This window comes from Desmodus rotundus, chromosome 5 (genome assembly GCF_022682495.2).
Source record: "Desmodus rotundus isolate HL8 chromosome 5, HLdesRot8A.1, whole genome shotgun sequence".
NCBI classification, from domain to species: Eukaryota; Metazoa; Chordata; class Mammalia; order Chiroptera; family Phyllostomidae; genus Desmodus; species Desmodus rotundus.
Window position 1 is genome coordinate 65,247,055 of NC_071391.1, and position 26,532 is coordinate 65,273,586.

General features: G+C 36.5%; 1 protein-coding gene across 8 annotated transcripts in view; it reads right to left on the reverse strand.

Annotated features, from left to right (window-relative positions):
• The window catches only part of YAP1 (Yes1 associated transcriptional regulator), a 111,769-nt gene that overhangs the window by 38,410 nt on the left and 46,827 nt on the right, over positions 1 to 26,532 (reverse strand). For all 8 annotated transcript variants that reach the window (XM_053925885.2, XM_053925882.2, XM_053925887.2 and 5 more), the window contains exon 3: positions 17,713 to 17,828. In XM_053925885.2, coding sequence (XP_053781860.1) covers positions 17,713 to 17,828 — 116 coding nt within the window. The remainder of the gene's footprint in view (positions 1 to 17,712; positions 17,829 to 26,532) is intronic.

The following is a 26,532-nucleotide window of genomic DNA, read 5'->3' on the forward strand; positions in this document are numbered from 1 at the left end:
CTGAATAAGTAACTTTGGTTAAACAGGTCATACACACAAGCCCATGGGACCCAAAGCTCTAATTCTAGGCCAGTTCCATTTGTATCAGGAACAGACTCATTTGCTGCTAGACTATTATCGAAGGGCTGCTTTGAGGAGGGGGTGGAAGGGGCAGCAACATGCTGTTAGGTAACGCAGACAGACACATGAAATCCTAGAGAAGCCACTGGGGGAAAGACCCTCCTCCAGTCCTGGATGTGCAGTTGTGTACACAATGCTAACCATGCCCAGGGTTGAAACTTGCTGTAAGAGATCCCATGTTTACTAACAGGTGAATGGCAGCAAACTTGTTTAACACATACAAATCAAACCACTTTGCTCAGCAGCTTTCACTATCATTTTGGGCTCCATTTCCCCACCAGGAAGGTAGAACCTCCAAAACTGACTACTAATGGTTGTTATTACCCTTATGAAGATGGCTCAAATGTAAAATGCTTTTGAAAGACAAGTAACTAAAATTCTAAGTTCCTAAGATACTCTGACAAGTAAGTCAATAGCAGTCACTGGATGCTTTGGAAGCCTCAACTCAAAAATCCCAATAGACATCACTACAGCAGCCAACTCTGCTTGAGTACATGGATTCCCTACTTTAAACAAACAAACAAACAAACAAACCCAACAGTATCCCTCTCCACCTTAGCTGTCTGAGTTAGAACCAAGAGTGGTATCTTGAATACAAACTAACCTTACCTACCTGCTCACCCATGTCACTTACATTCTCTCTGACTGATCTGTCCAGTCCCACTCTTAAGAGTTCGGCCATCACTAGCTGCCAGCTCCTCTTCCTTACTGCTATACGGCTTCCTTCCCTGGTGCCTGACTTATTTCCTCCTCCCATCCAAGTGTCTTCTATCAAACACCACCAGGGTTTTCTCCTTACAATATTAGCTAATCAACGTTTATATGTCACTCATTGCCTTTAAAAACATTTCCCTTGCTCTATACCATCAAAAGGTAAATGCCAGCAGGACTCATTTTTCTTAATAAGTCTTCTCCATACACTGAATCCCCCCCTCAATCCAATTTTCCCCCAAATTATGCCACCTCCTTGTGAGTGCTGTTCCTGTTATCACATTCTGCCTAGATGTCACCTATTCAATTCAGCCTTCCCTGGTTACCTCACACAAAAAGATCAGTTTGCTCTACTTCATATTAACATTTAACAGATAGAGCTGAAATTACTGTTTACATGCCTGACAATGACCAGGTCACTCATATTTTAATTTATAGGCCCATATCTGAATAATTGCTTGATAATGTTTAGTGGAAAAATAAATTTCCAGCTCTTTAATACTTTGAACTTTCTATAAATGAGCTTAAAATCATGTAGTATGTATATTACTTTCAATTAGTATGTTTATAAACAGAATATGTGCATGTTATTAACCTAGGGCCTTTAATACCTTCAATATATTCATATTTACAGTTTATTTAAAATTGAAAAAATGTTAAAAATTGCAGAAATGCATAATGAAGAAAGCAAAAATTTCCCCTGCCCCCCAGGTGAAAAACGAAACAGCATCAGTTTTGTGATGATAGGTTCTGGATTTTTCTTGTGCACATTTCACAACATATGCTTGCCCACTGATGTCATGCTCTATTTGTACCACACTTGCTTTATTCACTTGATATAGGTCTCACATTCTTTTTAATGGCTTCACAGATCTTAGAGTATGGATGTATTAGAATTCATTTATCCTTTTTTCCAGTGTTGGATATCAGAGTTGTTTCTAATTTTTTCTTACTGTCATACATAATAATGCAAGGCACAACCCCCGTGGTACCCATGTGGCAGCACCTCTACCACTACTAGTTCCGTTACTATCATCACACTGTGGTGACATCATCACATCTCAGTTGACATAGCAGCTCTGCTGCGAGGTGCTGTTCTTATCTCTATCACACAAACGAAACACAGGGACATTCAGAAAGGTAACTTGTCCAAGGTAGAGGGAAGATTTGAACTCAGGCAGTTTGAATTCAGATCTTCTGATTTTAAACTATAATATACGCTGCTTCTAAAAGGTATAAATACATTCCCCAAAACTTATGCAGGTGTTTCCATACCTTAAATTCAAAGTGGAATAGTGTCTCTATCTCTTTATACATGAGTTTAAATCATTAAGTATTTATTATACAAGTCATATATCAGTTATTTATCATATATAAATCATTAAGTACTTAGTATTTCACTAAAAACAGTAGACCTTGAAAATTAAATTCAGGAACCTTTTCACCAACAGTCTTCTTACAGACCATAAACAATCAAAAACAAACCTCTAAATGTGCTAATTTTAGAATGAAGATATAAAAGAGACATGCCCAATACAAATAAACAGTGTAGCAATGCTGTCTATTTTCTCAACATGTTTGCAATTTAAAAAATTAAATAATGTGCACATGAAAGAGTAATTCCCATAAAATTAATTTGATAAGCACTCAAAATTTATAGCAAACTCCGTATGTTAACAGGAAAGAATGCTTTACATATTCATTTATGTCTTTCATTTAACATTCTGGTAAAAAAAAAAAGTGGGGTGGTCAAAAGTAGGTTTAGAGTTGTAATAAAAAATAAATACAATAATTAATAAATAATAATATGAGACTAGACTATTTCACGTACTCACAACTGTAAGCCTACTTTTGCCCACATCTATATAATGTTAATATGGAAAGAAATGGTCCAAAATGGGATGTTTCTTTATATAAAAAGAAAGGTATGCATCAAAGGCAAAGGAGTAGATAAGGAAAGATTACTTTTTAACAGTTTTGAACCACAACTGAATTTTTAGTATTAGAAAAAAAAAAAACTAAAAAGAACTCTTCAAGTTTAAGTGTGAATTAAATAAAACAATACAGATTTGGGCTTTATTCACTGGAAAAAATTGTTTTTAACTTAAATGGTCCTTAGCAGAAATTCAATGACTTAATAGTAAATAAACATGTTAAACTAAGCTAAGTGTTGAATAACCGTGAATAGCAGAAACAGCAAGACTGATACAGTTTCTGAATCATCAAGTTGCACAGGCTACTGAAAGTTTGATTTGAGCATCTGTTTGGGCCAGTTAGAATGGAGTGAGGTCAGTAAGTTCAAGGAAGAAAGGAAATCTGGGCTTCCCATAAAACTAAGTTTATAAGAGGAGACCACAGGGATGGATGCCTTTGAGTTCAATGTATATTCTGATTTTAGTGTTTCATAAATATTATAATGTCTCCAATATGGAGTATATAAAATGAAGAAAATGTAAGTAGCAACATTTTATTTACAAAAGATGATCTAAACAGTGGCGCTCAAACTTCAGTATGCATCAAAATCCCATGGAGGGTTTGTTAAAACAGACATCCCACACTTAGAATTTCTAATTCAGTTAGTTAGTAACTCACTCTGAGAACTACTGACCTAAAATACCAACTCAGAATTCTTCAGCTGGTACAGAACTGCTTCTTAACTCCAACTTAGTATGTTTTTTTCCAGGCTAGGCTGTGAAATACCTGAACATTGGTGTATATTATTACACATTTTTCTATTTTACTATCTAATAGAGTGCCTACTACTCTCAGAAAGGGTGGGAATAAATGTTGACTGAAATTAATGTAATCAAAATGAAATTCAATTAAAATCTTTTATGTTTGTGAAATACTGTTTTCTTCTTTCCATGTAGGTTCAATTTCTCTATTATCTGATACCACTTAAACTGAAGGTGCTGGGATGTAGCAAATTCTTTTGTTCAAGAAGTATTTATTGAGGTCCGAGTGTATTCAGACACTATTTTAGGCCCTGGAGATAGCAATGAACACATTAGTTCCTGTTTCATGGACTTATGTTCTAGCCAGTAGACAAACAGTGAAAAGGGAGGAAAAGCAGCATGAAGGGAAAAAAAATAAAAAGGAAAGGAAAGGAAAGGGTCTTTAGAAAAGTGGAAAGTGGACCAAGCCCTAGCCAGGTGGCTTAGCTGGTTGGGGCATACACCAAAAGGTTGCGGGTTCGATCCCCCATTGGGGTGCATATGGAGGCAACCAATTGATGTTTCTCATACTGATGTCTCCCTCTCTCTCTCAAGTCAATAAACATATCATTGGATGAGAATTAAAAAAAAGGCATGTGGACCACGAATGGCTACACTGAGAATGCAATGTTAAACACAATCCCAACACAATCCCATAATCTGGGTCATGAGCATTCCAGTCAGGTGAAACACTGAGGAGGCCGGTATGGAGGGGACAGATAAGCAACGAACGAGATACAGTGGTCTACTTTGTTTTTATTCAGACTCCACCAGAAAAGAAAACCTCCTGTCATTTCAAACAATAAAGGGTTGAATGGGTAAGGCCTAAAGGGGACTGCCAAGACTTAAGGGTTACACGAGTGTCTCTAAACTCATGGACAAGTCAAAGCGGGCAATAATCACTTTCACCCCATATAACATTTATATGCACTAAAGGTAGGACTTCAGACATGGGACAGATATGGGAGTTTTTCAAGGCTGGAATATCATGCCTGACCACCACACCAAAGTCTTTTTGGGAAAAAAGAGGAGATAAAACAAAGGCCCTGAATCAAAATGGCAGTAAGAAAGAAGTCAGCATTTCAATGAGACGTAACAGGGTGTAAGATATTTGAATTAGAATAAGCAAGAGACAGTAGTAGGCTATAACTAAAGTAATTCATAAATGAGAATTACCTATCCTTGGGGGAAATAGATTTTTATGTAGGATTTACTACTACTGGTTGAATGATAACTTATCTACTACAGCAAATACTAACTTCCTGCAATATTTCAAAAACAAACAAAATACTCCATGTCATAACATTGAAGGTGACTCAACATCAACTTCCTGTTCTTGCCTAAGGATTCTCTTGCATTAGTAGTGACTAACAAACTATCTGCAAATCTAATCAAACAAGAAAGCCTTGATTACACCACAAGTTAGATGATCAACCTCTCCCCCTCGCCTGCCCCCCAATTCAGAAATAAAGAAGTCATCCCCAGGACACTGAAAGCTTACTAAACACATCCTGATGAGTTCAAATACAGGATTATGAATAAGTAGTTCCTTAGACTGTATGAGGAATGGGAAAAATAGATGCAATGATCCTGTAAAGGTATCTAATTCTGATCAATTTAAGTTTTTTGGAAAATCTGGTCTGTTGTATTTACGATGTGTCACAAACTTATTATATTATATGCAAGGCACTGTTTGAAGTTCTTCATAACTAAATATTAACTTAATTAACCACCCCATAACATTGATATTACTATTACCCTCATTTTATACAGATGAGAAAACAAAGGCACAGAAAAGCTGCCCAAAATCACTTAGCCCAGAGTAGTCAGTGGCAGAGCTGGGATTCAAACCCAGACAGTCCTAGCTCTTCAGAACCCATGCTCTTAAGTACTATCCTGCAAATAACAATGTTTTAGAACTTTTCACATTTCCATGACTAAATTTTAAAAGTAGCCCCCAAATTAGTCTTAACCAACTGCTACTTTAAACACTGTATGTGCCCCAAGATCATCTTGCATCACCTTTGAAAAGTAGCTCTCTGGCTCAGAGCTCTCCAAAGCCCACAGGAAAATTTCTCAAATCTTTATTGGGTTATTTATTCAAGGTCCTCTATAGTCAGGCATTACACAGCACTTTGTGGGTCCTGAAAGCACTCACCACTGCCATTCATATTCCTCCTTCTCCTCTCCTCTCTCAGGCTTCCCTGCAGGAACTCTTCTAACCCAGCCTCCTTGCTTTGCTAACTCCTACTGACCCCTCCTCAATGTGAATGCCTCTTCCTCAAGAGGGCTTTGCCTACATAGTTTCCTCTCTTATGCATCAAGTACTTTCTCTTTGCTAAGATGATTCCACCACATAAGTAATTTAGTAATTCATTCCATGTCAGTACTCCCCAGCTGCATGGCTTGTTCATTCCTGCCAGCACAGGCATACCTCACTTTACTATGCTTCGCTTTACTGCACTTCACAGATGTGCTTTTCACAAATTGAAGGCAAGACCCTCCACCAGCAAAGAGATTAGGACTCACTTAACTGCAACACACTTCACTGTGGGGTGGAACCGAACACTGAGTAGGTCCGAGGTCTGCCTGCACTTAGCAGTGTCATGGACTTTTTACCTCCACAGACATCTCCAATGTACCCCACCCCCCACACTGCCTTCTCCTAGCCTCCACTGTTTTTACCCACTGAAATTCTACTCTATTCTCATACTATATCTCTGTGAAGCTTTTCTCAATCCTATCCTACTAGTATGTCTCTTTCCCACCTATCTACTGAAACTGCACTTGTTTTGATTTTTTTGGATGCTTACTGCAGATTGTCTTGTATCTGTTCCTCTGCACGGAGTTAAATATAGACCAGGTAGTAAGTAATATGAGAAGAATTCATCATTCTGCTGTAGAAGAGAGAAAGAGTTCTTTATTGCAACAATAGGAATGTTCATTTTTCCAAGGTTGCGAAGGACAAAATGGCAACATTAGAAACTAGCACCAGGTCCATTTGTCACACACTTTGATCTGCAGACTTATGCTTGTCAGAATATATAGGAACTAAAATATATTCACCCCTGAATCTCCTGCCGTTTTGTTTACAAAGGAGTCTCTCCCATAAATATAAATATCTAAAATTCATATGCTTGACCTTGTAAGCCCTAAACAATTCCTTATAACGTTCTGCCCACACTACTAAAATTTTTAGGTAGACACAATGGAAAATGTTGTCATGTACAACAAATATTAAATATGATTGTCACTAACTTTTTTGTGGCTTCAATAAACTAAACATGGGACAAGTGTGTATAAACACATTTATTGAAGAAAAAGCAATTTATAAAATCAAATCTTGGTAACAGAAATATGATTTCTCTTTTGGTTTCCATAGTTTTATTCTCAAGGTGAAAACTGACTTAAAGCATGCAGCTCTAAACCATAAGCTCAGGCTGTTTCATTTTTGTGTATAGACCTATCTGTTTCAGAGTGATGGCAAGCTCATTTCTCCCCCCACCCCCTCAAGTGCAGGTTTCTCCTATGTCTTATAGGTAACTAACTAGAAGATTCTTCTGCCAAACTGCTTAGACCACAATGAACAGTGTAGTAGATTACAATGAAACTCGGACCTATACATCTGAAGGTTTAGGCTGGAATCCTGGCACTGCTACTTGCCTGCACTCTCCTCACTAGCATACTGTGCCCCCAACCACTGCGGTCTCATCCTCTTCACAGCAGATGCTTCTCTGTACCCTAATCATTTGCCTACACCTCCCCCGCACCATCAGGCTCTAAGGCTTGCATGTAAGCACCTTATTTGTCTTGGTATCCCCAGAGCTCAGTACAGCCACCAAACACAACCAAAGTTTGTTGAGCTGAAAAAAATGAAGACATTGTGGCAAGAATACTAATTGATCTTGGTCAAGTCACAATCTCTCAGGTCCTCACTTTATTAAAAGCTGATAGCATTTTGCAGGATTTTTATATTAAATACAATCTCATGAAATAAAGGTGATTCACATGCATTAGGCACTTAGTAAAGGTTTTATTCCAACTGAAAATAGGAATAAGATTAAAAATAGGAATTAACAAATAGATCATTAATGTTTGTATGGGCTTTAAGTTTTCATTTTAGGGTTTTCTGTGTAATCCATGAACCAGCAGTTAACAGCACCACATGGAAACTTATTAGAAATGAAGAATCTCACTCAGGTTCTATTCTAGACTAATTAATCAGAATCTGCACTTTATAATTCCCCAGGCAATTCCTTCACACATTACAAACTGAAAACCACTGATCTAGAATAAAGAAAACTAGTAAGGTTCACTTGTTTTATTAAACTCCTTTATAGAATTATCTACCATTGATTCAAATTTTACCAATATAGGAAACAACCATTTGGTGGATTAGTTGGTTTTAAAAAGTCACCTCTGATGCATTTTAAATGAAATTATATTAAATATAAATTTAGCCTTATAATAAACTCTAGAAAGATAGCATAGTTAAGACAAAACCTGTACACTGTTTAGATTCAGACAGACCCTGGTTCAAAATCTTGGATCCAATATTTATTAGCCTTCTATTTGATGCTCATTTTCCTTATCTAGAAAATGAATATTTCTCAATTAATTATTGAAAGGATTAAAGGAGAAATGCTTGACATAGGGCAAAAGAGTCAGTTCCCTACTCTTTCCTGGAATAGTTCTGCCACTTTGTTGCAATATATTTAATTTACAAAAGCTGTGTATATAAGGAAGTAGGTTTATGAAAAAACAACAACAACAAAAAACAACTGGGCCTCAAACAGGGAATAATTAAGAAACACATAAAGGGAACCCACAGAAGGTTTTCCCTTTCATAGGGGAATGACCTCAGAAAAAAGTCGTATTGTAATGTCTCCCCAGAATTTTCCAGGATAAAGCTCAAACTCTTAGTTGATCACACAGAAATTTTCCGTACATGTCTTCAGTCTCATCCCTTCACTATTCCACTGGTTATGTGGTGCTGGGGGTTTTGGGCCCCAGCAATCTCTCACACACCACTACCTTTGCCTTCCCTTTCCTTCAGCAACCTAAACCCCTATTCATCTACTAAATTCAGGTCCTGAATCCAACCACTTCTACCTCTACCACACTGGTCCACCTTTCCCCTGAATTATTGCAATGTCCCCTAACTAATCTCCCTACTTTTAAAAAACTTGGTTTATATCACTTCTCTGTTCAAAACCTGCAGGTCCCTGTATAATATGGCTTCCATGCTACCTTTCACCAACTCTGTTCTAGTTGCAGCGGCCTCTTTGCTGTTCCCTAAACATGCCTCAGCATCTTTGAACTGCCTGTTATGTTATGCATGGAACATTCTTCCCCTTTTCCCCAGATGTCTGCATGATCTCATTCAGATCTCTGCTCAAAAGACATCAATTACAGAGGCCTTCCCTGGACAATCTATCTAAAATATCTCCCTTTAGCAGGTTAGGTTAATTTTTCTCTGTCTGTTTTAAATACCTCACATATACATTTGTTCATATTCTGTATTCTCATGATTTGGTATACTCCCTGGCACATATTAAGTATTCAATATTTACTGAAGGACTAAATGTACCTCTGGCTTTTTAAAGATGTCTTCTCTACTTTTCCAACTACTGATTCACATTTTCCTCCTCTACTTTCTCAGCATTTGGTGCACACGAGTGTCTGCCATAACACTTATTATTATAATTATATTGGGGGGGGGGACTGTTTTAACTTGACTTTTCAATCCCTGTGGACATTACAGTGCCTAATACAAAGTAGGGCATTTTCGTGGAGTCAATGATTTGTTCCACGAAACAATTTAATGCAATTTAATGCAATTAAATTGTTCCCTTTCTAAATCAAAGTTTCAAAGTTTCACTTTGAGACTTCGTGAAATACTATTTTCCTGTTTGTCTATTACAGCTGGATGAACTTCCTAGAGAAAAAGGCCAGGTATAAGCTCAGAGAACTTCCTAATATGCAACACTTCAGACTTTCTTCACTGCAACTTAATTCTTTTAGATTTTAACTTAATAACTTAGTTTTACTGAGTACATCTATAAAAGATTAGCTTTCTGTTAAGCTCATTTAGATTTCAGAATGTTCAAATACAGCAATAACCTTTTGTTAAAATGTTAACCTAAAGTAAGTTTTATTACCTTCTTACCTTATTGACATCAAAACAAAATATTATTTTGGAAAACTCTGTCTATTGCTGCAGGATTTATTTCATTTCACTGATGCTGTCTATATATGGTAGTCTATGGATATCATTTTTAAAGAATTTGCATCTTAATCTTTCACACAAATATTCCTCTTATGAGTCATAGAGTTATTATAGCAATAGAGTAACCAGAAGGATTTACAAATCAGTGGGAAAGACAAAAATAATATTCTAACACTTATCAAGAAATAAAACAGGCATTTATTTGGTTTCTAAATGTAAATAATTTGTAATCTTTTTCTCATTCTCTCTAATCCAAAGCAAAGTTTCCAAAATTCTACAAATAATCAGGGAAGAAAAGTTGAATGGAGATGCTATTTTTAAGCATCACTAACTAATAACTGATTTTACTAAGAGAGCTGATGGCAATGATACTAATGTATCAAAATTTTTTCTTTATACTCTTTGAATAGTATCCTTTTATCTTCATTGTCCCTATATTTTGCTTATTTGCAACTTCTATTAAAATAAAATGTACTGTTCCATACTTTTAAACAAGAAAAATGGTTCTTGTTTCTGTATTATTAAGCTTTTGCTTTTTACTATTATCCCCTTTCCTCTGGCCATCTTTTCTTAATTTACCTAAATTCCCAAATCAGAAAAAAAGAAATGAGCAATTTGGTTAAAAAAAGGTATTTTGGATATCTTAGTTTAAAAGGTATTAACCAAATAACTTAGATATTTTAGTTTAAAAGATATTAACTATTAGTTAATTAGAGATTATCTAATACAAATACAGCCTCTCCCTGCATTCATTGCTCTGACTTTGGGCTTTGTTACAATTCTATTCCTGTAAATACTGGTGATGCACTACTGCACTACTAGTAGAGCTTTGTTCCACACACTCTGACTTCAGGCTGACAAATAATTCCTATTTTATGATAACTTTCTGAAAATCAGAAACATTTTGACTAAATTCATGTACATATAGCCCTAGAGACAATGTGGTAACAGATTTTTAAAATTATTTTAAATGAAGAAACAGTGGCTACTGGTTCATACAAACTGATAAAATTTAAAATATCAGATCAAATCACATTTACTTATCTATTACACAAGTATATGCAATATATCATACCACTGTATACTGTTAATAATAATTTCTAACTATGCACTGATCACCTCATATATGTTGTATCATATAATCTTCACAATAGCCCTCTATATTCAATGTTATATTACTGTTATCCCCATTTTCCAAGTGAAGAAACTGAGGCACAGGTAGGAAGAGTAATTTGTCCAAGATCTCACAGGCACTAAGTGACAGAAGTGGGGTTCAAATCCACGTCCACCAGACTCCAAGAGCCCTTGATCTTAACCCCCAACTCTAGATTCTTTTCAGTTCACTCCAAAGGTGAGAAGTATAATTTCGAAGTTTGTGAACTACAACAAAAAGTAGGAATTTTGAACTCCTAAAATCTGTTGTCAGCTTTCCAACCTCTCACACATCCTGTCTTTTCTGTAAAAACCTTATACTTATTTTTTACCTGTCATTTTTACATTTCACATCTATTCTCTACCTGTCATTTCCCTTGGTAACAATTTTTCTCCCCCATTCGGTCTTTTGAGCTCTGACTGAGATTATACAGAGCAGGGGTGATACAGCAGGCAACACTGAGGCAGCTCTGTACCACTCTGGTTGCTCCTCCACATTTCCCCCAACTGCAATGACAGGTGTTTAGCACATTCCTCTAACATGTATCATCTTTCTCCATCTAGAGCATTTTCTCCACCCATCTTGAGGTATTTCCTAGGAATTCCATGCAGATTCACAGGGAATCTAAAAGTGCTGCACTGGTAAGATTTGAGTATTAGTCAAAAATGGCTGACTTTAAAACACAAAAATAATGGATCCCTGAACATGTATTGGTAATAACACACTTCACTTTTGATTGTTATCAAAGGTACATTTTTAAAAAGCAGGTAATTGGGTTAATTGATTTTGCTTAATTTAAATCACAGCATGTAATTTTCAATGTTCTAAACAGTTCCTAAACAGCCTTTGGCATCAAGTTATTTTTGAATTATCAGTAAGTATACTTTCTTGACTTTATTGCTGCTTTAAGATTCAGCAATCTTGTGTCACTGTTAACAAGCTACTACTAAAAAAATTTTTTAATATATTTATTTAAATAGATAGAGCTGATTAAAGGCAAAGTGCCACTTTTCTCTCCCCAAGTCCTTATTTTCTAATGTCTAACCCAAGAATCACTAATGTTCACCCAACTCTCAGTACGTGCAACTGTTTTATTTATATTTTATATTTTATTTATTTATTTTAAGAGAGACAGGGGGAGGGAGGGAGAAAGAGAGGGAGTGAAGCATCGGTTGGCCTCTCATATGCATCCCAACCAGGGACCGAACCACCAAATTAGACCAGTGACCCCTCGCTTTGCAGAATGACGTCCAACCAACTGAGCCAGGGCTGTACAACTATTTTATATAGATCCCAAGCATACATCAAAGGGCTGTTAAATCAATATGCTACAAGCATAATACATTTAATAGAACTTCTATAGGGCAATCATATCAAACAATTTAATAGAACAGTTTATAGCTGTATATACTGTATATTTTAATGTAAAGTAAAAAGAACCATTTCTTACTGAATTATTCAAATTACCTTTATTTTTCTTTTATTCACCTTTCAAATTCTTTCCACAAAGTTGAGTCATTTATTTGCCAATTAAATGAACAAAAATACAAATTAATCTTCTTTATAGGATCTGGTAAGTCTTGCCTCTATAACCCTTTCCAGGTACACCTTTAAGTGATTACTCAATGATATACACTCCTTTCAAACTCACATTTTGAAAAATTTCTAAAACCAAAGTACAATGACCATTTTTGCTAAACAGAATTAAAGTGAATAAAACATGTAAAATTTCATAATAGCACTTCACAGAATCTTAAAAGGTTACTCACTCTAGCTAACCATTAAAAAGTAGGTCTGGACAGTCTAGAGAAGAATGACAGTATTTTAAAGAGAGCTGTATGATTAGAAATAATTAGAGTAGAGCCCAGTGCTGGACTCTTAATATCTGAATATGAACTCTTTACAAACAGCAAAACCAGAAAGTTCTAGTTAAATTAATGATAAAAATGTAAATCAAGTTGCATTTAGTTTGATCAACCCAGTGAAATGCTTCAAAAGAGCTGTGTAGCTTTCTTTTATCTGAAGGCTTCAGATTAGCAGAAGGCATTCCCTTCAGGGTGAAAACTGTCTGTAGACACCCTGCTAACTGCAAGCCTGTGCAGCTTTGTTAAGTAGCCTTCCAAACTTAAATGCCCCCACAAATCTCCTCCCTCACTATCTCCTGGTTCTAAAATCTCCTTAGAAGATTATTTTCCAAGCACAGACAGACAAGTGTCACTTTTGCGGCTTTTGTTTCAAGTAGTAAAGTCCTGACTGAGAAAACCTGCCATGTCTGTGCTTCGCCAGGGAAGGCACAGCCGCACGGTGGAGAAAGATGGCCCCTAGGTTGAAACCTTATTAACATGACATTGTATCTATAATTTTATATGAGCATGAGGTATCAAGATTACAGTTCCTGTGACATCCATTCCAAAGCATTTCAACACCATGTATAAGTCCTCTATTTATTCTTTAAATGTCCACTGAAATGGGAAAAATAAAAGACAACAATCTTGTGTGTGTAATTCAGAGTAAAGAGGCATTTACTATAGATATTATCAGTAGCCTCAACTTGATTTGGTAGTTAAACCTCCATTTGTATTTGTAAACATATTTAGAATCCACACTTGAATTTTCATATATACTTAATTTAATACCTTACTCCCATTTTTAACTTTTGCCAACTCCTTTTCTTTTTTACAATTTGTTTGTTTTAAAGCTTTTTGGTTTCACCATACCTGTCTCTTCCTTTCTTAACTCTTCATATTGTCTGACCTTCCCATTAAAGACAATAACCTCTGGTGTCCTCTTTAAATATTCTAAGGTATAGTGTTCTTTTATTGGTCACAAAATCTCCTTTAGCAAATATCATCCCCACATCAACCACCTCCTATAGAAAGATTTCTCCAGTGTCCAGCGTATCTACTTATATTTTAAAATAGTGCCTCTAGTGCATTAACAGATCCTATCCCCCATTTTCTGAGGCTTTACTCTCTATCACTTAGCCTAACCTTGGTCACTTGTACACTAAAGCATGGGCTCTGGAATCCCATTCATTACGGAGTCTGAGAATCCTGGTGTCTACCATTTAAAAGGTGTGTAATTTGGGGAAAGTTATTCGAGTTTTCTCATATGTGAAGTAAGACTAGTAACAGCACTAATTTAAATGACCATTATGAGAATTAAACCAGATAGCACAAAATGAGCTTAGCAGAATGTCTAACACATAAATAGGATTTACTACTTTTTTGGTTCCTTTTTTAAAAAAGTATATTCTATTGATTATGTTATTAGACTTGTCCCATCTCTTTCTCCTCTTTATCCCTTTCTGTCTTGCATCCCCTTCCCTCTAGCATTCCCCGCCACCCACCGCTTAGTTCATGTCCATGGGTCATATACGTAAGTTCTTTGGCTTCTACATTTCCTATACTATTCTTAACCTCCCCATCTTATTGTGTACCTACCATTTATGCTTCTTGTTCCCTGTACCTTTTCCCCCATTCTCTGCCCTCTCCCTCCCTGCTGATAACCCTCCATGTGATCTCTATTTCTGTGAATCTGTCCTGTTCTAGTTTGCTTGGTTCATTTTTGGGTTTTTTTTGTTTGTTTTAGGTTCGGTTGTTGATAGTTGTCAGTTTGTTGTCGTTTTACTGTCTTGTTTTGATCTTCTTTTTCTTAGATAAGTCCCTTTAACATTTCATATAATAAGGGCTTGGTGATGATGAACTCCTTTAACTTGACCTTATCTGGCAAGCACTATATCTGCCCTTCCATTCTAAATGATAGCTTTGCTGGATAGAGTAATCTTAGATAATGGGTCCTTGCCTTTCATGACTTTGAGTAGTTCTTTCCAGACCCTTCTTGCCTGCAAGATTTCTTTTGAGAAATCAGCTAATAGTCTTCTGGCAACTCCTTTGTAGATAACTGTATCCTTTTCTCTTGCTGCTTTTAAGATTCTCTTCTCATCTTTAATCTTGGCTAATGTAATGATGATGTACCTTGGTGTGTGCTTCCTTGGGTCCAGCTTCTTTGGGACTCTCTGAGCTTCCTGGACTTCCTAGAAGTCTATTTACTTTGCCAGATTGGGGAAGTTCTCCTTCATTGTTTTTTCAAGTAAGTTTTCAATTTCTTGCTCCTCCTCTTCTCCTTCTGGCACCCTTATGATTCAGATATTGGAATGTTTAAAGTTATCCCAGAGGTTCCTAAGCCTCTCCTCATTTTTTTGAATTCTTAATTCTTCATTCTGTCTGGTTGTATATTTATTTCTTCCTTCTGTTCCAAATCGTTCATTTGAGTCCCAGTTTCCTTCCCTTCAGTGTTGGTTCCCTGTATATTTTTCTTTATTTCACTTTGCATGGCCTTCACTTTTTCCTCTATTTTGCAACCATACTCAACCATTTCTGTGAGCATCCTGATTACCAATGTTTTGAACTCTGCATGTGATGGGTTGGCTATCTCTTCATTGCTTAGTTCTATTTTTGGAGTTTTGATCTGTTCTTTCATTTGGACCATATTTCTTTGTCTTTGCATGCCTGTTTACATTGTAAGGGGCACAACCTTAAGTATTTGCCACGCAGGGCAACCCACATTGCTGGGTTGTGAAGCTGTATGTGGGGGAGGGGTCCGAGAGGGAACATTGCCACTTGCTAGGATCTCCTCCGGCTTTCAGTCACTTCCCTTGTTATCCACAAGCAAACTGGGCCCTTCTGGTGCTGATTCCCAGGTGGGTGGGTTTGTGTACGTTCTAGGATCCTGTGGGTCTCTCCAACCAACTCTCCTGTGAGGCTGGGAGTTTCTCTTGACACGGCCGCAACTCCCATAGGTTTTTACAGCCAGAGGTTTTGAGGCTTTATTTCTCCATGCTGGAACCCTGCGCTGCGTGGTCTGTCTCGCTCCCTAGTTGTTCCTCTCAGTTTATCTGCACACAAATGTGGGACCGCCAGCCACTGCCTCGCCCGCCTGGTCCTTCAGCCATCATTTTCCCGTGTGTCCTCTCTGCCCGAGCTGCCTGTTTCTGCCCCTCTTATCAGTCTGGATGAATGTTTCTTCTTTAACTCCTTGGTTGTCAGACTTCTATACAGTTCAACTTTCTGGAAGTTCTGGTTATTTTTCGTTTTTAAATTTGTTGTTGTCCTTCTTTTGATTATGTGAGGAGGCAAAGTCTATTCACCTACACCTTCATCTTGGTAGGAAGTCCAGGCTTTTTCTTATTTAATATCTTCTACTACCGTTTATACATGCTTAAGTCTCTTTGGGGATGGTTTTTCCCATTTCAGGTCCTCCCTCCAATATCTATCTCCAACCTTCTCTTCATTCTTTTCCCCCCCTCACTCCTAACCCACTACAATCATGCTTCTTCCCACTCTACTCCAACTGTTCCTGGAAAAGACACCACCTCTCTTTATTAAACAGAGCTGTTCCAGATAAGAGAGGGGTTATGGGGATGGGTTAAAAAGTTGAAAGGGATTAAGAACAAATTGCTAGGTATAAAATCAGTCACAATGCCCTGACCAGTGTGGCTCGGTCAGCTGGGCATCGTCCCACAGAGTAAAAGGTCGCTGGTTTGATTCCTGGTCAGGGTACATACCTGGGTTGCAGGTTTAGTCCACGGTCGGGGCACATACAGGAGGAAACTGATCCATGTTCCTCCCCCTCTCTCTTTCTGTCTCTGTTCCCTCCCTTCCCTTTGCTCTAAAAATAAAATCTTTAAAAATAAAAAAATAATGTCTTTAAAAATAAGTAAATAAAATTAGTGATGGGAATGTAAAGTGAAAATAAGAAATACAGTCAATATTGTATTCTGTTGGTCAGTCTGTTGGATAGGGAAGATGTATGAGTTGTAAAGAAGAAAGCCATCAGGGCCACTAGGGCTGCCAATTACTGCTGCCATTTGTGCCTGAACCAGCACACTAAGCTATGGGGGTAAAGTGTGGGAAGTAAGGGAGTGATGAGACATCTGGCCCAAATCCTGTCCCTGATGACAGGCATGGGTTTGCATCTTCCCAGAGAAAGGCAACTTCTTTTTCTATAAGCAAAAAGATGCAAATGGGGTCGCTATGGACTTGGGCCCACACAACAAAGAAAGAAGCCAGAGAGTATCTAACTTACTAGAGAAGAAGCCTTTACTTATACCTATTATGTACTAGAGCTGTAATAAAAGCTTTAGATGTATTATAACATTTCCTTTAATATCTTCTCTATAGAAGGGGGCATTGTCACTCTTCATTATGTAGATGAGAGAAATGGCAGATTTAAGTAAATTGCCAAATAGGCAGGAAAAAAAGATTTATACTCAGGTTTATCTCCTGTGAAAAAGGTGGGAATGTGTTCAATAACACGTACTAGACCTAAGAAAGATGGCTTGGGGTTTACAAGTTGCAATCTCCCAGTTAATCTCATGGTAGAACAAATATCTGCTTTAAGAGGTAGGGGATTAGAAACACCACAGCTTGGTTTCCCATCCAAACCACAAAAGGGGTAAACCTTCAATACAAGAAAGCAGAAGAAAATGCAAGCATGTCAAAATTAACCAACACAGGAATTTGAAATACTCGCTTCGGAACTGAAACTTTAGAAACTGTGGCTTTTAGTTCACCAGCCCCTTTATGTATTAATGACTGAACATAAATGCTTTGGCATATAGCGTGTTATTTTGAAATAAAGTAAATCTCCCCTATGAAACTGGATAGAAAATAACCATCACCCATGATCCATTTCCTTAAAAGAATAATTACTGTTTTTCCAGAGAAAGTTTTATCAATGCCCAAGCATTACTTGGTGTGGTCTAAGTACAGTGTCTCACTCACCTGAGGCTGAGTTCATCATATTCTGCTGCACTGGTGGACTGGTGGGGGCTGTAACATTCAACTGGGAAAGCATAGCCTTCCTGGGGTCCTGCCATGTTGTTGTCTGATCGATGTGACTGAGACAAAACAAACAGTTGCATTAGATAATAGCAGGTCCTATAAAAAACACTTGCACATATAAAAATAGGGTGGATTATATGGGCTAATAGGCAAAGGTGTCTAAACTAGCTCTGCAAAAGCATATAGTCGTGACATCTCACTGCTCCTATCCTTCCTCTGCAACCTTTTCTTCACCCTCCTATCACTCAGCTTTCACTTCTTAGATCTTACAAGTTCAAGGTTTGGAAAAGCTATGCTGATGTTTTCTTTCTCTCTCTCAGCAAATGAAAAAATGTCCTCGGGTAAGGATTTAAAAAAAAAAAGGATAAAATGTGATTTATAAAGTAATCATCTATGGCAGAGATCATGTAACTAAAACCCAAACTTTGCAAGGCAATCATCCATGTTAGTCTCCTAAGCTAAGAATGTCAATTAACATAATTTTTAGACCTAAAGCCCTTTAGGTAAACTACAAAGATATTAAGACTTATTATACACCAAAGCCAAAATAGAATAAAAAACTTCACCTGTAAGTTTTTATTGTCTCCTGTGACTGCTGAAAGCCTTTATTTGCTGAACAAAACATTTAAACATTTTCTACATACACTTAACTTACTGCAAAATATCTTAGACATATGCATATAGATTTCTTCATCTATAAAACTGGTATGAAAACAGCTAAAGAGTCTCTGAAATATAAGATTTCAAGTCATCTAGGATACTATCTGGTATATGAACCATCAGTATTAGTTTCCTTCTTCTAGCAAATGTTTCAGTGAAACAACTAAAAATATTATGAAAGTACCTAAAATACTATCCCAAAAACACAGCCAAAGAAGTACTCAAAGAATTATGCAAGGTTCTTATCTTGTATAATTTATAAAAGCAAAAACCTGAAAGCCAGCTAACATCTAATGATAGGGATTGGTTATATAACTATTGTTTAGTATGATAGATCATAATGCAGCTACTGAAAATATTTTAGAAGAGTATTTGGTAACACTGAAAATATTCCTAATACAGCTTTTTAAAGTTTGCGGTAAAACAGCATGTACAATATGAGGCCTATTGTTTAAATATGTGTGTAGTGAGAACATATGGGAAGGACAGACATCAAAATGTAACTGTTTATTTCTAAATGGCAAAATTACAGGATCCTGCTTTGCTAGATTTTATTATTAAACAACCATGAACTCAGTAAGACTTATTTTTAAATTTGTTTAAATTTCAAATCTTGAGTTCTCCCTTCTTGAATCATCCCATGATAAATACATATGTAAATGGTTAGGAAACGACACCCTGTCATTTACTTTCCAGACATGGAACCAGAATGCCATCTTCATCAATAACATTGCCAAAAGCACAGTAAATAGACTCTGGCTGGAACAGACCAAAAATATTATCTCTACTGGAGATGGGAGAATTCCTATAGGTCCTAGGCAAGCAGAAAAGGGATGAAAACAGGCAGGTAACAATGTGGAAGGTGTGTATACTTAGGAATGACAGGGGTACCTGTCAATCAGCACTTCATTTTCCACTGGTCACAGATACTTTTTAGTAGTAGCACTGGCATTTGCTCAGGTCTAGACAGTATAGGCAAAACCTTGATCAAGTCTTGCTATGGAAGCACCTCATTCCAAAAGACGAAGTCCTTATCGAGCCCAGTAAGAGCTTACTCTTCTTCCTTTTCATTCCTCCATGAGCCAATGAACAAATTAAACCATAAAATGTTCTCTAGATCTACAGCACTTCTCATGCTTTACAGATGGTAAGCAATACACATATGGTAATAACAAAGTCATACTCAATGAAAGAAATTTAAAATCCACAAGACCAAAATTTAGAGAAATGTTTCTCACTGCCTGTTATAACATTAAGCAATCAGGAAAGGAAATGGCTGGTAATTCATTATTAGTGGTTCTTAAATCTCAATACAAGTGTATGTCACTGCCTATTTCTTGTCCCCAGTACTTTTAAAACTCCCTAGTATTTGTGAGGGGTAAAGGAGAAGAGGGAGGTAAAGAAGCAAGTTTATGATTCTGACTGCTGTAAGATTTTCTACTATCTAACAGTTGGGTTTCTCTAAAAACTAATTACATAAATCATATTAATCTATTTATAACCAGATAGAGCTCCACCCAAGAGTTTAGGAAGACCCCATTCTGAAATACTGATCTTCCCAAATATTGCAGCCAATCCATAAATCTATTCTGAAGGATTCTTTCTTCCTTAAATAAATTAGGGATTTTAATATAATACAGAGAATATACAGTTTTACTGCTCTCAAAATATTGATTATTTTGCTGAAATGACATAAGTACAAATGCTAAAATTTCTCCTCCTGAAGAAGCTGTTGAACCTCACTAAGAGTCTCTCAGAGCTGTACTACGTGGACCTCAGCTAATGTTCTACTTCTTTAAAAAATATCTACATGTCTTTATGGAACAAAGGTGCCATATCTAAGTTGTCCAACTACAAAAGCATGCAACTATTTAGATGCCTAAGAAAATGTTAAATGAAATTAACTTTAGAATTTTTGTCTTCACTTAATCTGTAAGATTAAATCATGAAAAATACTGCTTTGTCCTAATAAGTCAATTTGCAACAGTATACCCCCAAATACTCAGTCTTCCTTTTTATCACAAGAACAAGAATCTTTATAAAAACATTTCATGCTACAGAAGTTATTTTTGCTAAGACCAAATAAACAGTTTGCTAAGCCCACTCTTCCCCCAGTAGCTGCATGGTACCTTTCCTTACCACATTCTAGTCTTTGCTTAAGTATCATATTCTTAGTGGGGCATTCCTGGCCATGCCATCTAAAATCTACCCCGTCTAAATTTCTAGACTCTTCTTTGCTCTAATTTTGTTTGATAGTCTTTACCATTATCTAACATGTATTTTCCTTATTTTTTTTGGCTGTTTCCTCCAACTAACAAAAGGTCCAGGGATATAGGGACTTTTCATCACATTATTAACTACTGTATCTTCAATAATTATAAGAGTGCTTGATAAATATTTGCCAACAAATGAATGAATTTTTTTGCCCTACGAATATCAAACTTTTCCTGAAGTCCTTGCAGCCCCACTGACTTCATTAGCACCCACTTTTTCTCATACAAATGAAGTTACGGGAAAGGATCATAGATCTGCTAGAATCAGCAATAGGAGATTACTGGTGACACGTCCAAGAGCAGTGCCAGTGGCCTGACAAGGCCACAGCGAACTGCAGGTAAGGAGGCAGATAAATTTAGTTGTGTAAAGGAAAGGGAAAAAATGAAACTAGATGGGTATGAGTTTTTGTTTTTTCAAGAGGAAAAGAGACATATACCTAAAAGTAAACAGAAACAGAATAGCTGAAGATGTGCTAAGGGATCACCAAAGAATTACAGTCATACATCAGCTGGTAGAAAGAAACATAATGCAGACATTGCTTGCACTGTGAAAGAAGGTGGGAAAGGATAGGGCAGTTGCAAATAATTTCACTGGCCGGTGAAAGTTGAGTGATTTCTGGTAACTTCTCTCTTAACCAGAGGTATAACATCAAGATGATTAACGACACTGGCATTAGTGGTACCTCCCTTAGGGACTTACACAAAAAGGACTGCACCTGATACCCAAGAATTCTGAATACAAGTTCTGTATAAGACACATATATGAAAAGGATGAAAATAAAACAAGTAAATTCTCTGTAATATATTGAATAACAGATATATTGCCTACATACTAAGAAGAAATAGAATAAAGAGGAATGGGTATTGAACATTCAATAAAAGATACCAGAATATTACAGAAAAATTTCTATTCCCACCAGAATATAAGCTGCTTGAGGGAGGTGCAACTGGGAGAGTGCCTAGTACATAGTAGGGCTAAATAAATACGTGCTGAGTTGGATGAATATGAAAGCAGTGTGTATGGTTTAAGAATGTGATGACTAAGAGTTCACATAAATGTTAATCTGGAAAAGTGTTAAAAAAGAATTTTTTCACTCTGATTTTTAGAAATGTCAAATTATAGATAACAGAATAAAAATATACAGACCAAGGAGATAAAGTTAAGGAAAAATCATAAAACAGTATTTTCACACTTCAAACATGAGTGATTGTAAAAAACACAAAGTAATTAAAGATTTAGTTTATCTTGTTCCTAAGAATAGTCTAGTTGATGGACTTAATACAGGAAAAGAAGTGTGAAATTCTGAAGCCCTTTCAATACACACAAATAAATTATTCTTTGCTATTACTTTGGGAAAGAAAAGGTAATTGGATTTATGACCAAGGTAAACCCTATGATCTCACTCTAGAACAGCCAGGGCTGGGAAACAATGAACTTGCCAAAGTTTAGGCTGATGAAACAAAGTTTGACCAAGGTCCATGCTTAACAGCAGTTTCTCCTGTATACAGAGCCACCTCTCCTGTTGGCTTTTGTCTCTTACTTTACACTGCAGAGGTTGGTCTTACATACTGGATGACTTAACAAAATGTATATACAGAACCCCCAAAAGGGTAGAAATCCTGATGTGAAGCATTCGAAAACGGACTTTTTGCATAATACCACAGGTTAATTCAGGCTCCGATATAATAGCAATATTTAAAGAGCTTTACATACTCTTGTGAAATGTAAATCTTATGCAATTCAAACCTGGGCCTTAAATATCCAGGGATTCTTACCTTATAAAGAATGACAATATTATTGCCACATCTTCAAATTACTGAGGAACCATAAGGACACTCACTAAATGCTACCTGAAGTAGCTTTGGGTCATAGTGAGACTCAAAGTTCTTATCTCCCTAGGACCAATTCAGAGAGAATAACAATATGCCATTGTTTCAAAAGTTTCTTGCAAAGGTTGAAAAAAATCACTTTAAAAAAAGTCCTACCATTTATTAAGATTAAGTGATATGTCCAAGGGCACCTGACTAGTATGTAGCTGTTCTGGGATTTAAACTCAGAACTGACACAAAATCTGCACTCTTTCTACTAATTGAGACTTCCTCTTATATTATGAAAGCATTTTGGGTGTTGTTTAGATTTCTTAAGACTAACCTCTATATCACCACCTACCCTCCTCCAATCCTGGCAGTAATTTGGTACAAGGAGAAAAAAATCTCCTCTGCAATAACATCCAGTGGACCAAAATCTGGAATCCACTCCTTTGCATCTCTCCCACTCAAACATAAAGGGAATATGGTAGTTGAGAAGTTCCCAGGGCTTTTCTTTTTTCTTAAAAAAACATTTTTTTTTAATTGAAGTAAAATTGACATTCCCAGGGATTCTTAAATGGGATCAATGACAGACAAGCATATCTTGTCATAGATCACTTGGATACTGGGGGGATGGGGGATTAAATCCCTCTAAGTGAATTCTGAAGGTCAAAGTACGTCCTACAGACCCTTCCCCACACATAAGATGCATGTGCTGCCTCCCCAGCAAAACCCTGGGATTTACTGTACAGGAGAGAAAGTTGCCAACATGTTAACTGCTCTAAGGATGCTATAGCTCTTCCAGGAACCAATGACAGCAGACAATGGAAAAGGACTAGACAATCTGGTATTGGGATGATGAGAAGCAGAGACTGGGCACAGTTAAGGCTTTCCTACCTGAGATCAGAAACCTATCACAACAGTTCTCAGGTGTCAGAACAATCCTTCCTTACCAAATGAGGACACAGAGGGGCTCAGAAAAGTTGAGTAACTGACCTTCAGTCACACTGCTAGTAAACAGCATTTCCAGGATCAAAATGTCTTTTAGCTTCTAGCTCAGTGCTCTTTTCACTCAGTCTTACTGGTCTAAATAGAAAAGGTTTTCCTAAAATGATAACTTGCCACTCTAGTGAAACAGAATTTTTTTCAGGGAATATAATTTAAAAGGAGCATCGGAACCCCTTTAAATACTTTCTTTTTAAATTCATCAACTATTAAAACTAATCCAGGACTAGCAAATGAGCCAAGACTAACAAATCAGATGGAAAGCTACCTTTATCATACAAAATGCACAATCATTAGAAAATATTAAAGATATATCAATTGATGGCACTGGTAAAGAGATATATTGGTTATGGTGGATATTATGCTTACTATCTCTTTTCCTTTAAATGGGTGGTTTGCAATTCTAAAAAGTTATGCTGGTTTTCTTTCTATTTTGTTTCTTACTTTAGAAACAACATTTATGGGACTGATATAAGTTGATATAGATGTGATAACCTCCAAGTTGCTTGCCTATCCAGATATTTATGTCTTGTTATATTGTAGTGTCTAATCTCCTATAAAAGTTGGTTTCAAAGACTCCCATTAAACCATCTCTCAGAATTTACCAAAAGTAACTCCCTATTGTTTACTTCAACATATTACCACAATTCAACATAAACATATATTTTTTTAAAGAAGAGTAGTAAATCCATTTTGGAAGTGGATCACAGAGAGAGGATTTAGACTAAGTATGTTACTTAAAAAACCCTTTTGCAAATCAAGTGTTACTGACACTATATAATCAATAGCTATAAATGCTTAAATGAACCTCTGATTCTTTGGAAACATCTGCTACATTTCTGGAGACTCCTGTTCTTCTTCAGATAATCCTTTCCCCATCTGGTCCACAAAAAACCTAATTTCTACCTAATCTTTCAAAACCAAGATTCCTCCCTTTTAGAAGCCTTCGTGGAAGAGTAAGAAAAGTAAAGAAGACATGGATTCAAATCCCAGCTCTGCCCATGATAATCTGGGTTGTACAGACAGGTAATTTTATCAATTTGTTTTATGTTCAGGAAAATCTGACTGATTTATTTACTTCCCAGGATTAAATTGTGAGGATTAAATTTGGTAACATATAAAGGCAACTAGTACTGTGGTTCCTGGTATACGCGAAAGGCCCTTCAAATATTTTCCTTTTTTCCTGTGCTAATCTAGTATTTAAAACTGGAAATACTACATGGTGAATGGGCCAAGTCAAGAAAATGTTTAAGAATGAGATATGAGTTCAGCTTTCACCTTATAGGTCATGAAGAGATACAATATGCAGACACTCTAGGTTTCAGGGCAGGAAACTGAAATGATAAAAATGTTTCTGGACCATTAGATCAACTTTCACAGACCTATCAGCTTAGAGTAAGAATGAACTAGAAATCACATAAGTATAGGGAAAGAGCAGCAAAATAATTTGGGAATAAAGAATAACCTCATTCCTATAACCAAATATCTCAAATATTCATTGTTGAAAATCTCATCATACAAATATATTCTTTACTTAAGCCACAAGATGGTCAACTCTGTCAATTTAAACCAAGGCAAAGAAAAAGCAATAGCTCTTATGTCCCAGCCAAAGACCATCCCAACAAATTCTAACATACTGTTCAAATTCTTGGTTGTGTGTTTTATTACCAAAGATTGAATCCATAATCTTTATTTAAGGGAAACTCATTAACATAATGGGAATTGGGTTTTATAATGATAAAAAATACGGATGACTTTCTTTTATCTTTCCTCAAAGTTCAAGATTAACTTGATGCTGTTCCATTACTGAAAGCATTAGAAAACTAAACTAACGCCATTCATTTAGTAACATAATTTTAGTGATTAACATTGACACTGATACTGTGATAAAGTTTAGAAACCTCAAGGAGTAAATAACTAACAATTCCCTTATACCCTGTTCCTTAAGAGTGTGTGCTTCCAGCCAACAGCATTAACACCTGGGAGGGAGTGTATTAGAAATGCAGAACTTCAGGTCCCACCCAACCCACTGAGAATCTGCAGCTAACAAGATGCACAGGAGATCTGTATACACACTGAAGTTTGAGATGCACTGCCTTAGATTTAACAATGACTAATGCCTGGAGGCTACAGATTTTGTTTAGACCTCAGACCTAAAGAAAGCAAAACCAATAACCTGCAGTAAAAAAAGTCAAAGTTCAATTTGCATCATTACTGCAAAAAGGTACACTGAAAGCCATCAGCCACTGACTGTACCACAAGTAAGTGCGATGTGAGTCACAGGTAATAGCATTCTCACTGTTACATCACTGGCTGCAGTAGTGATAGTTTACTCCTCCATGCTTACTTTTAATTAAAAAAACAAAACAAAAAGCACTGCAACCTTTCAAAAACTGATTTGATATTGCACTAACAAATTTTTATTTAGGGCAGCAACTTTCAACCATTTTCATCTCATGGCACACATAAACTAATTATTAAAATTGCACAGCACACCAAAAAATACATTCTTTGCCAACCTGACAAAAAAGAAATAGGTATAATTTTGATTCACTCACACTGGAAAGCTATTGTTGTGCTGGCTGATGTCATTTTTTTACTCGACAATCTAAGGGAAGAGTGGCCAGTACCCGTGACTAAATAATCAGGTATTGCAAGTTTTAAAAATTCTTGTGGCACACTGGTTGAAAATTATTGGTTTAGAGCAATGGTTATCAATTTAGAAATTGCAGGGGAGGCGCATTTATGGCCATTGCAGTCCTACAAACACTTGTATAGGGAGATGGTACTGAATGCTACATTTCCTGCAATGCAGTAGTTAGGTCTTCCAAAACTCTGGAATGTCTTGCCAGACACTCATGTAGGTAAAGACACATTTACGCACAAAACTCTACTTTATACACAGACAACATGTATTTTGCACAATTTTAATTACACAATAAATTTCTCTGAAAGGCAATCAATTATACTTATTAGTTTTGCTTGGAAACTTATTAATACTATACCCTTTTTG